This window comes from Rissa tridactyla, chromosome 4, assembly GCF_028500815.1.
Source record: "Rissa tridactyla isolate bRisTri1 chromosome 4, bRisTri1.patW.cur.20221130, whole genome shotgun sequence".
Lineage (NCBI taxonomy): Eukaryota > Metazoa > Chordata > Aves > Charadriiformes > Laridae > Rissa > Rissa tridactyla.
The window spans coordinates 16,381,096-16,395,527 of record NC_071469.1 but is presented as its reverse complement, the minus strand read 5'-3'; the positions used below and the strand labels follow the sequence as shown (position 1 = coordinate 16,395,527).

At 45.1% G+C, this 14,432-nt stretch overlaps 1 protein-coding gene and 1 long non-coding RNA gene across 27 annotated transcripts in view; one reads left to right on the top strand and one right to left on the bottom strand.

Moving 5' to 3' along the window:
* Positions 1-9,210: 9,210 nt before the first annotated feature.
* MYOD1 (myogenic differentiation 1) lies at positions 9,211-13,065 on the bottom strand. Its single transcript, XM_054201467.1, has 3 exons — positions 12,307-13,065; positions 10,716-10,794; positions 9,211-10,089 (listed from the first exon to the last, which is right to left on the bottom strand). The coding sequence occupies exons 1-3, from the start codon at positions 12,865-12,867 to the stop codon at positions 9,839-9,841; spliced, it is 891 nt and encodes a 296-aa protein (XP_054057442.1). The 5' UTR covers positions 12,868-13,065; the 3' UTR covers positions 9,211-9,838.
* A 105-nt stretch (positions 13,066-13,170) lies between these two features.
* LOC128908839 (uncharacterized) overlaps positions 13,171-14,432 on the top strand; it is a 69,346-nt gene continuing 68,084 nt past the window's right edge. For 14 of the 26 annotated variants that reach the window (XR_008466119.1, XR_008466139.1, XR_008466135.1 and 11 more), the window contains exon 1: positions 13,171-13,594. This is a non-coding gene — a long non-coding RNA (uncharacterized LOC128908839). The remainder of the gene's footprint in view (positions 13,595-14,432) is intronic. The other 12 variants (XR_008466136.1, XR_008466128.1, XR_008466115.1 and 9 more) reach the window with 4 other exon arrangements.

Genomic DNA, 14,432 nt, shown 5'->3' with positions numbered 1-14,432 from the left:
AAATTCAGATGATTACATTTGGATTTCTAGTGGATTCTTCTGCAGCTTTGTTTCCATGTTATGTTATATTGCTTGTCTTATTAACTATTTCTCCCCTCCCAAGCTAAGACTGGGTAGGATCTGCACAATGTCGCTTATATTTAGCAATGTACTCTGAGGTACTTTGAAAGAGAAAAATCATGTTTATGCACAAAGGTTTGCATTTTCAGCCACACCTGAAAGCCCAGGAGATTTAAAGAGGATTTGATACAGTTGAAAATCAGGCTAGAGATGGTACATCAAATTATGAATTAAAACTTTCAGAGCTGAAAATATAAAACTAATTATCTTGGTTAAGAAAAAGTAAAATCTTTTAATTCACTCTGATCAATTAGTGTTAGTCTTTAGAAAGCAAATGAACAAGTACATAAATAGCAATGGGACAAATTAACAGAGGAGTCTTGTGTGCATAGACATCTGCTCAGCCAACCAAAGTTCCTAAAGGTTCAGCTGCAAGTCTGGAAACCTAACCACTGGTGTCTAAAATAGAAGACATGGAAATAGATGGGGGGTTGGTTTGTTTGTTTGTTTTTCTCTTTCTACATTGTGCAGTTTACCACAAACAGACATAAAAAGAAGGCCACGGGTAATGGTTGTGATCAGGGATTGCTTGAAGGGCATATGCCTTCGCTCACCACAAAGCAAAGACATGTCAAAGACATGTTGCTTCAGCTACAGAACATACATGCAGGAATCACTACATACCTAGCAGCTGTGAGGATTAAGTAATCTGATCAATATTTTCTGTATCTTTTTAAAATAATAATTATTTGTACTTAAAATAAGGAATAATGTTTTGTCATCCACATCTGAGGAATATCTTTTTTTTTTTTGTCTTTGTTGCACAGCGGAACTCAGAATTCTTATTGCAAAAAAAAAAAAGCCAGAGAGCAGACGAGATAAAATGACAGATTCAGGTAAAACATGAGCAGCCAGCTTACAACAAGCAAGTTCAGTGCGTGACAATCTTCCTGCTCTTCCCTAGGGACCGGGCAGGACTGTTCAAGAAGGAGCAGATGGAAGCAGCTGCCAACAGATGCCTGCTGGAAAAGATTCAAGCCACGGTACTTGCTGGAACTTGGGAGTTAGTAATGGCCTGAGCTTACCCATTGAGAGGTATGTACAATTTAGACCAGACAGCTATCGGTCAGTTCTTAGCTATGAGAATCAGAAAAAAACTATTGTGGAACAAAAGACATGTACAGGGCATTCTCTGAACAAGCCATCAGAGTTTATTTCTCAGAGAAGTCCTATGGTGAGAGGAATCTTTAAGCTGCGGTTGCTCATAGTACTAAAGATAAAAGAACACTGCTAATGTATTTTTCATGATTGTGTCTATCCCATAATTCATTCACTCAAAATGGTGGTTTCTCTTGACCTTGAGCTAAGATTTAACAGGTGGGGAAAAGATAAAATTAGGAAATCCAGTGACGCAATGCTGGTACTTTTATGTCTTCTTGCGTATTTTCTAGCATACCATGAAGAATAATAAATGACAAAAGCTAAAGAGTCCTTGGCAAATAAACAAAGAAAATAGCACCCTGTGATATTTTTACCTTTGCTTCCCCTCACCACGCACACTGTTTACTCCCACAGAGTTTGAAATATTAACCCAGCATGTTAATTTATTTCTTCCAGAGTTGCCCTGGCCATTGGATTTAACATCTCTTTTGGAAGTACTTCAAACCAAATGGCTGGCTCCATCTCTAGCTTTGTTAATTAAGCACATTGCTTAGTTGCTTTTTTCATATCGTTTAATGTAATTGGCACTTGTGAAGCTTTTGAAAGGCATGTTTGGGACTACGTTTTGTGCAGCTGGCTTAAACTGCATGCTGCATGAAGTGTCTAGCTCTGTAGAGGACAGCCTTTGAGAGTGTAAAGCATGTGTGCTCAGCACATACCGTACTTCCTTTCCAAAAGGAACAAAAGTGACCAGTGTGACACATGTTCCTACCTGAATACATTTGTATTTCTATGGTATTGTATTTGTAATGGGAGCATTACGTGCCCTGTTTGAAGAACAGGACTCCCTCTACAAGCTGTTGTATAAATGCTTTGCTTTAAGATGATCTTCATCCTAACCACCTTTAGGCAACCTTGACACATAGGCACAAAAGCCTGTGGTTTTTCACATAGAAGTGCATCTTTGCAAGCCATGAATTTGGACTTGCTGTGGTAATTCCAACAGATAAGGGTGCCAATACTATGTCAACTGCCAATAAGATTGATGAATTTACACTAAGTAGGAATTCCAGTTGTCTTGGTGTGACATGATATTCTGTACCTGAACTGAGGAAGAGTTAGATATAAAAGTTTAGGAAAGAGCTATATATGTATGCACTAAAAGAACATATATGTGTATGCACTAAAGAAATTATGACCAAGTCCTCTTTTTTCCATAGCAATGCTGCCCTCCAGTGGTCTAGGAAAAGAGCATACATATTGCTTATTTATCGCAATAATGTAGTTTCCATTTACACTGTACCTCTGTATCAAATGTACCTCTTAGTATCACAGGTACATGGGTTGTCTAGGCTCCAGCCTCAGGAAACCCACAGGTGGCATTTGTAACAAAGGTATTCCTAACAAAAAGGTATTACTTTACCAGTACAGTGCTACCGACTCTCTTTGTAAAGAACCGACTAAAAATGAAAACTCTTGCTCGCAAATGGCAAGATTGTAATAGTCTGCCCCACAGTGACAGACAAAACCTCTGACTTCAACCAACCACATGTAAGAAAATGGTCACAAGTTTTATGGACATGTCTCTCAGGACGTTTGTTCCCAAATGTGATGGATTGTAATGGAAAAAAACCAGCCTGGCCTGCCATTCGGTCAGTCAGTCAGACAGAGAGTTCTGCAGAGAGTGGTTGTCAGTGAACCATGAGGATCCTTCAACCATGAGAGCATGAATTGCAAGCCACAGAAAAAAATACAAGTTCTCCAGGTTTTGTCTTTCAGTTATGGCAGCCAAGTGCATTTGTTTTAGGATTCAGAAGTAAAGCATCAATACCAAAGAAAAGAATGTTGTATGGCCAGAGTATAAGGTAGATGATCTTTAGGTATGTAATCTCTGCCCTTGCTTACCTTTCCCTTGCGTGGCTTCAAACGCTCTTTCCAAATGTGCAAGATTGCTTCTCAGCTTGTCCTGTTCTACACCTGCATGTTAAGCGGAGGTTACCATGCATGCTGAGGTGATTTGCACCCCACTGAGGGACTTGGACACCAGAGAATTGCATCCTGGTCCCACTGTCATCTCCTGTTCCTGCGCATCTGCCCCACCTGCCTTCTGGTAAGCAACCTATCTCCCCCCCGGGACCATTGCTTGTGACATGGGCCATATAATGCCTTCAAAGACCTTCCATTTTCTTTCTCCTTTTCTCTTTCTTTTTTTACTTAAAACAAAGATAAATAAAATTTGCTCAGTAATAAAAAAAAACCCAACCCTTACTATTCCTACAATATTTCTGTAGAAGGCTCCTGGTAAGGAAAAGCTTGCCTTTTCCAACATATTTTTCCTGCTTTTCCTAGTTTATGGGGCTCCAGGTGCTGACTGAAGACTGTGAATATTTTTACTGTTTCCCCACCAACAAATTTTCTGTTATAGAAAGATGAGAAAAAAGAACGTTGAATTCACCGAGTTCAGAAAGAACTGCAATTTACATGTTATCCAGCAGATGTTGCTGTTGGACCAAAAAACGGCTCGAGGTCAGTTCAGGTGGGTTAGGGAGGACTGTATTACAGGTTTCAACAGTTCCAGGATTTTATCCAGCATCTCCAGACCAGATCTGGTCCCTTGAGACTGAGAGACCCCCTTTTACAGCCACGGACTTGCAACACTAGGTGACTGTGGCTGACACAGACCTCTGAGTGAATCTGACTCCAAGCAAAAAAACAACAACACCCCAACCACAATCACGGTCTCCCTCAATCTTCTGGTTGAGTGGGTTATTGTCTGTCTGAGTTTTTAATAATTTTTTTATAAATAATGGAAAGCTTCACTTCATAGACAGTATTTGCCTCCCTATTGATGCACATTCACACATTGTGTTATTCAACTCCGCATTGGGTTATTCATCGACTCTTACATCAAATAGCACACTTGTTGGTGTTGCTAAGATGCATGTAGAAGATAAAAATTATTGCTGTTTTAGAAAGAAAATATGTTCAATGCCATGGTGACTGTATTATTGGGAAAACCCTGAGGTTTTCTATCACCCTGTGGTTACAGGATAGGTCAATTTTTACTATTAAGCTTACAATATTAAGGTCTTTGTTCAGAAGTGTCTGTGTACACAAAAGATAAATTTCTGGGTCTCCAGGGAAATTTCTGGATTTCTCAGATGTGGCTTTATGCCAGACGTTCCTGATTCCTGGTGGAACCTGGGTGGGAAAGAACTATCTGGAGGCTCTTCTGTATTACACTAGGGACCATTCTCTCCCTCATTAGCCCTAAACTCTCAAATATTGAAAGGAGAGCCATTGGTGTCCACTTAATAACATTCCCAGTTGTGCAACAAACCTTTTGAGAAGGGAACATGCTGCATAGATCAAGGAGAGAAAGTCATGACTGTTCAACAGATTTACTGGAAAACAAGTGATTTGAAATGCTGAGGGTGGGCGAGCTGAGAAGCATTAGTAAATAGTGCTTAATGAGATACTCAGGTATGCCTCACGGGACGATCCCTGGGATGTTTGGCCTGTTCTCTCTGTCCCACACTCTCTCACACACGCTGAATGCAGATTGTGTTGTCAAAGATTTGCACTCTGTACGAAGACCGTTTTACCTACTGTTATCAAAGCCAAAATTGCCGTATGCAAGTTATGCAAAATGACCTCTATACCATCTCCTGCTCTCACAGGCTCCATGTCAGCCACACATTTTGGAAATGTTGTAGATTTTCAGCATTATTATGGGAATAGTTTCTTGTTTGTATTTTCAAGATCAGGTGAGCGGTAAAGCCTGCCAGCTCGTGCAGCGCAGTTGTGCTCAGGGGATCGGCATATCCAAAGGGGCTGGGATAGAAATGGGTCAGTGAGCAGAGCACGAGCGAAGGGGCACGGCAGGGAGTTTATGTCATGGCTTTGCAGTGCTGCATGAACACTGTCCCAGGCAGTATTACATGCAGTAGCTTGAAACTCTTCCCACTGAAGCTGGAAGTTTTCCCCCTGATTTCAAGGAACAAATTAATATTTTTTAAACGGAAGGGAAATATAAATTTCTTCTCGTTACCATTTGGGTGCTATGAGGTACAAATGTTTGCTTGTCTGTTCACTTTTGGATGTAGTTCTTCTGAAGATGATAGTACTGCTTTTGTGAGTAAAATGAGCAGGTTTTGCCCTCTTCACAATTTGACCCTTTCGAATATTTCTGCAAAATACAAGCTGTAAAATGAAAACTGTCTTTCCTTGCACTTTCAGTGGAGTTTTGTAAGGTCTTTATCTTGTGTTTTAAATGACAAATCATTTAAAAGAGCAGCATCTGGTGCAAAGCAACTGCCAACTTAATATTTCTTTAATATTTGTAGATACAGATGATAAAATATTTTAAAAGGACCGACATACAAGGAATGGTTCATCTATTTCTTTTACCCAAAATCGAATTTTCAGTATGTTAAAAATTTCTCTATCGGCCTCAATGATAATGTGGGAAATGGTGTATAACATTGTTATTTTTAAAAAACAGTAACTTTATTGCACTTTTTTGTTGTGAAATACTGAAAGTAGAAAAAGGATCCTCTTCATTCTCACATTTGCAAATGATCCAATGAAATTTAAAATCAAAGTACTTAGTATATATAAGTGAGGTATAAATGTATTCCTCTCCACTTTTTCCATAGCAATAGTTTGAATAAGATAAATCGATAATACTGGTTTTCTCATGCAGCCCCGCTGGGGCTTTTTTAAGTTACCAGATGAAATTGAGTATTCCCAAGATACACATTTATCTTTGTGTTCAAAGACAGCTACTTTCTGTTAATTATTTGTAGCTGCATGGCTTTCCCTTTTGAGGTAGCATTCCATAGGAAACGTAAGACAATTCTAATATCTTTAGTGAAGAGCTCCAAACCCACGGTGAGGCAGGCTCTGTACTGTCCCGCCGAGGCAGCTCGGGGAAAGGAACGGTCTGGTTTGCACTCACCCCGTTTCTCCCAGGCTCTACAACTCAGTGCAATCTGCGGGATTCGGATTTTTTAAAATCAGACTGTATTTCTTTAGGTGCCCCATCCTGCAGAATATTGAACTGGAACCTGTGTGGTATAAACTGGTGGTTTCAGGTTATTGGTGTGTGTTTGAAACCCATGCTGGAGTGTTTCCCAGACCAAGCTAGACTGCAGTTTGTCTTGTAGGATCAGCCCTAAATGCCTAAATACACCTTCAGGAGCCCAATTTAAGAACAAAAAGTTTGTAAATGTTGTATCAGTCATGTATCTGTTCTTCAGCTCTGCTTATGTTCCCTGCCACTGTTGGAACTAAACTAAAGCTCTGAATCCAAATATTTCCAGCTTTGAAATATGTGCACATAGACTGGGATATACTGCTGTCAGTAACATGCCGTCCTCTTGATATACAGGGCAGTAGAGTAACTTCAGGCATTTGTTTTAAATATATTACCTTAGAAATAGACAGGAAGAAATTGCACAGGGAACACATTTTCTTTATTTAAGTTCAAAAATAAATATAGCTGTACCCTAAACGTGCATTTATCAGCACTGACGCCCTTTGGCCTTACTCCAGTGGACTTTTCTCACTGACATCAATGGGAAAAAGATGGGCTCTGCATAGGAAATCTGTGAATGTATTTTTTTTCTTCTTCATCCATCCATCTATTTTGGGATGTGCTAAATGCTTGTTCTCTGTTGTAACATTAACATCAGTATGTGGAAACTTGGGTTGCTAAAATAAATCGGTGAAATGCAATATACATGACTTCACATGGAACTGCATGTACATTGTTGAGCACAAGCGCCCCATGTCCACCGTGCTGTGCCAGCTTTACAGCCAGGTAAAACCTATTGTGTCCTACAGAAGCGTGCTGTAGTGAGGTGGGCATGAACTTTGTGCTGCCAGTACGTATAGGGTCACTGTACTTCCTGAGCTGGCAAAATATTTCTTGGTTGGCATTTACATGACAGTAAAATTAATACTTTTACCAGCCTCAGACTATGGGCATGGCAAGGTTTATGGTATTTTACAAAAGCTTCTTTTGATCTTTTGCATTGTGGGCCTGATTGAGTGTTTGCTGGAGGCAATGAAAATGTTACTGTTGATGTGCGAGGCATTGATTTATGAGGCTCTGACTGTCTCTCTTTAGTTTTTTTAAGTTAGTGATATTGGCTTCAAACTAACCCGGGGCATTTTTCTGACCTTAGTAGAGACCCTCCTGATTCACGTTAGTATGAATTAGCACATTCTCAAGTTCATTTTATTTCTATTTTTAATGGAAAAATGAAAGGGGTAAGCTCAACCTTTATGGTCTGGACTGTTTTCTGCCCACAGTGAAATCAATGGGAGACCTTTACAAAGTTGGACTTTGATGCAGACGTTGAGGGGCCAGTCCTGCCTCAGAGTCCCCTCCGATCCACAGGAGCCTGGCCTGCTCTGCAGTGTGGTCCTGTGCCTCGATGCCGATTTATCATCTACCGTGGTCACAAGCGCACAAATGAGGAAGGAATCCCTGTAGCTGCCACCTTCCCTGCCCCTCTGGCTTCAGATAAGACAGCAAGCTCAGAGCATGCCTCTGCCCCAGGAGGAAGGAGAAGCAAGTGCATTGCTCTGCTTGACACAAGGCGGCTCACTCTTCTCCTCTCCATGGAGCATTGATCTTCAAGGCCCCCATGACTAAAGGACTGGGAAACATTCCTATGGAATTAGCTGTTCCCTCGTTCTTTTTCCTGCTTAAGAGGTAAGAGCTGCACAAATTCCCTCATTAATAGTCACCTAAGAGAAAATACAGCAATTGATCTGTCATCAAAGTATTTAGAGCTGATGACGATATCTGGGTTGGTTTTGGGGGTTGTGTTGCTTGGGTTTTTTCTGTGATGTTTAAACAAAATCCATAAATCACAGGGATATGACAGGAAGTTCCAATCAAATATGAGAAAAAACTTCTTTACTTTGAGGGTGACAGAGCACTGGAACAGGCTGCCCAGGGAGGTTGTGGAGTCCCCTTCTCTGGAGACTTTCAAGACCCGCCTGGATGCAGTCCTGAGTAATGTGCTCTAGGCAATCCTGCTTTAGCAGGGGAGTTGGACTAGATGATCTCTAGAGGTCCCTTCCAACTCTGAAAATTCCCTGATTCCGTGAAATGGGTTGTTTCACATTGGCTGTAGCTGCTGGTTATTCTTGTCCAAATGTACAGAAATGCCCTGCTGGTTACTTACCAATGACAACCTGCTCGGGGCTTAACATTTTTCAGTTTCATGGCAAGCTTGCAAGGTTACACATATATACTGAATGAAACATAGCCCACTGGTTATTTTTAGAGAGGCTCTAAACAAGAAGCAAATCCCTGGAGTAGTGCTGCCAGAGATGCATAAAGTTCAAATCCAAATTAAAACTGCCTATCTTTGGCCTGAATTCCAACCTGAACTTGAGGAAAACTGTGATTTATACCTTGAACTTTTTGACAAAAAATCCTTTCCAATGATTTGCTGACACCTGAGAACATATGAACATGGCACAAAGACTTGAAAACTAGAACTTGAATGAAAAATATAAACATTTGTTCAAGAATGTAGTACTTGGTCTTGTGAGATACTCTTGTATGACTTCAAGTTATGGTAGCTGCACTGGAATTTGGAGAGTCTAATTTATTGTGATTCCTAGTTCTAACGCATCTTTGTAAGATCAAGTCCTATAATGTAATTGTAAACTTTGGGGGAAGGAAGAGAGACATGCTGATTTACCTTACAGATCTTTTTAATAACAACCTCTGATGCACAAGACTTGGTTTAGAAATCACCAAGATAGACTATGAAGAAAATAGATCCCTTTTCAGCAATGTATTTATGCAAAGTAGTTGAAAGTAGTGCAACTGAACTACGTTCTTGATTTCTTTGCTGAATCAGAGCCTGTATCTTCTTCCTGCCAAGGCAGCGATCTTAATACCACTCCTAAATGCACTAGTAATTCTAGAAGCCCTAATGAAAGTCAAGATAACGCCACAGATTTTATAAATAAGGGTCTTTATTTAGAATACTGTTGAAAACATTCTTGGCAACCACATCGTATAAATATATAAAGTTAAAGTTTGACACAACAAACCAAGCAATATTAAATATTTTTTAGATTTTCCCCCCTTTTTGTTTTGTTTTTAATTTTTGCTTTTGTTTCTTTTTTTTTCTTTCTTTTCCTATTTTTTCCCTTTTTTTTGCAAAGCAACTCTTATTTACAATTATACAAAAAGTTTTATAAAAAATGGTCCACAACCTTATTTTGGCCAGAACAGGAGTAATAGGAAGGATCTGTCATGCCACTACTGTCGTAGATTTCTATTCTCCTCCGCTTTCAATAGCCAGGCTCCTATTCCCCAAAGCCCAGACTAAACATTGGCCATTTCATGGTATACAATTTTATCTCTAGACATATTAAATAACTTTAGTTTAACAACCAATAAATAACTGGGTGTATTTTGAAGTACTACAGGTTTGAAAAGTTATACATTTGAAGGAATTTTGAGCGATATTTTAAAACTGGAACAAGTCTTAAGAATTGTCTCTGCAGTCTTAGAAGGCAGGTCTCGGAGCATGGCTGAATGGAGCAATTTGTTTTCACCGCAGTCCAGCTGGACCTGCCTTTATAGCACTTGGTAGATGGGGTTGCTGCTGCCGTTATCTTGGGGAAGTGGGGTGCAGTTGGTGGGGGAGGGAATTTGGGCTCCGCTATCATTCAGACTTGCTCCTTCTGGGGGGGAACAGGGACTCCCCTCAGCAACAGTTTCCACTGGAGGCAGTATAGGACATGTGGAGTTATCTGTGGAAATCCTCTCTACAATGCTTGAGAGGCAATCGAGGCTGGAAACAACAGAACTCTTGCCATGCTTTGGATCTAAAAAACAGACAAAAAAGGTGCTCAATTTATCCAATGGATACTTAATGTCAGTAGGATGCAGTTCTTTCATAAAACCCTAGGAAGTGGCTGACAGTATGCATCTGTGAGCATGTAAATTCAGAGGAAATGAATATTGGTGAAGAACACCAATAATCAGAAAACAGATACTGTAATTGCAAAATGGAAGAGAGCTTCAACTAAAGTATGCTACTTTTGGAGCAGGGTGGATCCAGGGCTTCGGTCCATAGAAAGGGAAGGGAAGATTTTAAAACAATCAGCAGTTTCTCCACTTTGGATCAAGGACAGATAGAGTTAGAAGAGTCTTCATGCAAAACACGGTTAACGCTGAAAATTAGTTGCAGGGAGAAATGTATTTTTATCCAGCTGTTATATTGGCAAAATAAGAAATGCAGCTATAACATGTCCCCATACTTGCAAATACATCTAGAGGAAATCCAGCGCTTCTATTAGCATCGACAGCTTGCTGGCTGAAAAGGCAGGTTTCTCTTTCAGCCCAGCTGGGGTCAGCTAAACAACTGGGGACAGAGAAGGCACGGGGAAATCTGCTGCCTTGACTGCCTCTGTCTCCATGTTTCACACAGCCGTTAACGGCACATACTCACCATTGGGTGATTCTGTGTAGTAGCTGCTGTCATAGCTGTTTCGTCTGCGAGAGCTGCAAGGAGGCCCGCTGTACTCCATCTGGAAAGGAGAGCAATCTGATTGAGGGCACTGGTTGGGGACAACGTTTACTGAAATCCCAGGAACCCCAATTTCGTATTTCAGTCCCTAGTCTGTGCCATCATTCCAGTACTGGCTGAAACACCAGCAAGTTGTAGTTTCTTTGAATGAGGTAGAACTTAACTTTGCTAGAAGGGGATTCACCCCAGAATATTTTACGTGGCACAGCTGTTGCAAACGAAAATTACCATTGTTATTGCATCAAATGCTGTAGGTTTACAAATGAGATGAGCTTTTCCAGCATTCTGATTGGATACTGCCCTACACTTTACAATTTACTTTACTGCCTCAATTTACAACTGGGAGACCAAAGGGGGAATGAGTCCTTTTTTGATTTTAATTTTTGAAGGTTTTTCCAAATATGAGTTCTTCTTAAAAAGACTCTGTCTAGCTTTGTCCCTTTTTATTTCCTTTAGTTTCTCTTCCCATTTCCATTTTGTACCAAAAAAAATACCCAAACACTGACCAATATATTTGTTTCTAATACTTTAACCTGCAATGAAATTACTCTTTCTGACAAAAGAAAAAAGCTGTATTTTGAGGAGAGGTCATTTGTGTAAATCTCTGCAATCTGCCAACTATCTCATGATTGCAGATATTCAACTCATTAATGATTATACCCACCACAGCACAGAAAAAAAAAATCTCAGGTCTTAAAGTGCCGTGGATATCCCGTCCCAGACAGCTGTCCTGCACTCCAGTCACCACATCCCGCCAGCCCAGAGTCAGACCAGAGTCCGAGTGTATAGTCCCACTGAAAAGGTGCAGCGATGAGACACCCTGTCTGGCACCAACCCTTCTTCTCCCCTCCCCATAGTGTACAAGCAGGACTGAAAGCCTGGGGTCTCCTTCCTATTGCTGGTAAACGTCTATGGAGGGGATGGTGAGAGGAGAAATGGAGAACCTTTTTCTTAAGGGTCAAGACAAACAACTCCTGTTGCTTAGAACCTCCTGCTGTTATCATGACGAATCACAGAAAACAAAACCCAGACTTCAAATCAATTCCCCTGTAACTACCATGACCAAGCGGGACCTTCCTCTCTGCTGTCCTTAGAGGATTCAAAGGTAATGACACAGCAGAAGATGGAAACAGAGATGCCCCAGCAGCTATGGGAGCACAGGCAGGGCTCAGACCTCACCATGCCCCCAGGTATCCATCCCAGGCAGCTTCCCAAAGCCAGCAGCTCTCCCCTGGCTCCCCCAAGACAAAGAACGACCTGCCTAACTTCTCATCCCAGGGAAAAAGTGTTTAAGAGATTTTTTCTTCTTTCCCAGAGATCCTGGCATGTGGGAACCCCACCTCCCTTTGCTACTGGAGCTCAAGGCATAAAAAAGGACTTTGTCTTCTGCCTGGGGAGGTACAGAAGGCAGCTGCTATCAGAAAGGCAGGAGGAGGCGACTCGCCCTGCGCAGGTTTGGACCGACAGTGTCCGGGGAGCCTTGGTGGCAGGGTGTCCTCCCTGGGGCACTCACCATGCCGTCAGAGCAGTTGGAGCGGGGGCTGGAGGCATCCGATTCCCCACTGTAGTGCTCCAGCACCGGGTAATAAGCGTCCTCCTGCTCCCGCAGCAGCGCCTGCAGGCTCTCAATGTAGCGGATGGCGTTGCGCAGGATCTCCACCTTGGGCAGGCGCTGGTTGGGGTTGGTGGAAGTGCAGCGCTTGAGGGTCTCAAAGGCCTCGTTGACCTTGCTGAGCCGCCGCCGCTCCCTCATGGTGGCAGCCTTACGGCGGTCAGCATTGGTGGTCTTCCTCTTGCAAGCCTTGCAGGCCCACAGCAGGCAGCGGCCGGCCTGGTGGTGCCCGCTGGGCGCCCGGACGTGCTCCTCCTCGTGCGGGTGCCCATGGTGGTGGCCGTGGTGATGCGGGTGCTCCTCAGGCTTCAGCAGGCCCCCCACGTGCACCAGCCGGGGGTCCAGGTCCTCGAAGAAGTGCATGTCCGACGTGTTGAAGCACGGGTCATCGTAGAAGTCATCAGCGGCTGTGAAGGAGCAGAGGGAGCCCTCCGTCATCTCCATGGGGCCCAGTAAATCCATGTGGGCAGCAGCAGAGGAGACAGCAGCTGGGCCACAGAGGGTGAGTGAGGGGGTCAGAAGAGAGGGGGCTTCGATGGGGCTGTTTGGCGGCTGTCACCAGCCAGGCGGCTGTGCGGAGCGGGGGCCCTCGCACGCTCTGCCAGGCGAGGCCACCAGCTCTAGCTTCTGCCACCGCCGACCCCCTCCCCAGCCGCGCCGGTCCGGGAGCGCCACTCAGGCCGTATTTATGCCGGAGCCCCCCCGTCGCGGCGGGTCGGGTCGGGACGGGGCGGGGCGGGGCGGGGGCCGCGGCCGCCGGAGCCCCCGGGGGGGCGGCGGGGCGCGGTGTCCCGCGGGCGCGGGGCGCCGTCGGGGCGCAGCTGCGGGCGCTGGGGCTGCCGCAGAGCTAACGCCGGCCGCTGCCCGGCTGTCTTTTTTTTTTTTCCCTTTTCCTCTATTTTTTTCCCGCTTTAAGCAGCCCGCCCTGCCCAGCCGGTCTGTGGAAGCCAGGCTTCCCGATGCCCGAAGGTGCCGGCAGCCTCGCCCCGGGGGACGGCGCCGCTCCCCGCTTCTTCCGCACGCCGCGGCGCGTTTCCCGGCGCGTCCCGGCCGGTGGCCGGCGGCGGTGCACGCTTCGCGGCAGGGCAGCGGCAGCGGTTCCGCTGGTTTCTCCCGGGGAAGAAACCCCCCCAGCCCCGCGACAGGTTTCTCCGCGCCGGCCGCGGCTGTGCGTCTCTGCGGCCACAGGGTAACTACCTCGGGGGCGATGGTGAGGGCGGACGGTGCGGGCGGCACCTCAGGGCGGCGGCGAGGCTCCGGGACCGGGGTCCGGCCGCGCAGGGCCCGGGGACACCGCGGAGAGCCGGGACCGCGCCCGTCCCGCCGGGGCAGCGGGTACCGGGGCAGTGGCAGGACGGAAAGGTCTTGGCTTGGGGGGAGCCGCCGGGGCGGCCGCGCTAAACATGGCGGCCGCCTGGTGGCGCTGCGCTGGGCACTCGGCGGCGGCGTGACATGGCCGCCTCTAGGGGGGGGTAGCGGCCCGCCGGGCTCCGCCGCCTGGGCCGCCCGGCGCCGGGGGTTCCCGCCGCACCTCCGCGCCCTGAGCGGGGACTGCGGGCTGGGGCAGGTATTAGGGGCTCAGCTCCCGCCGGGTCTGCGGGCCAGGGAGGTGAGGGAGGGAGCGGGCCCGTCCGTGAGGGCCGTTACTCCGCTCTCACCTGAGGGAAAAAAAAATTCCCAGCCGGAAAAGCAGACGTGTCTGTGTCCCGTGGGAGCGTGTTAGGCTTTTTCTGGGGAATCGGCGTGTCCCTGCCCACGTCTGAGCCAGGTAGAGGTCAGAGACACGCACCGAGGATGGAGAATGTTCAGCAAGACTCAAGTGCAGTTACTGAAACTATTTGACCTTGGAGCAAAAAGAAGCTGTGTGGGAGGGTGAGGTCTGGAGAGGCTGAGACCAGCTACTGCCTGAGCAAGCTGCAACCATATTTATCACAGGAAGTATTTGATTCCTCCAATAAAGCGATGCAGTAATGGTTCAGTCATGACGTACCGGAGGCGAGCTGAGGCCAGAGTTACGTTCAGCTATC

Coding starts and splice junctions, on each gene's coding strand:
- MYOD1 (XM_054201467.1), bottom strand. CDS start 12,867: ATGGATTTACTGGGCCCCATGGAGATGACGGAGGGCTCCCTCTGCTCC. Junction 10,795..12,306: donor CCAACTGCTCTGACGGCATG/GTGAGTGCCCCA, acceptor TCTCCTTTCCAG/ATGGAGTACAGCGGGCCTCC. Junction 10,090..10,715: donor CTACACAGAATCACCCAATG/GTGAGTATGTGC, acceptor TCTGTTTTTTAG/ATCCAAAGCATGGCAAGAGT.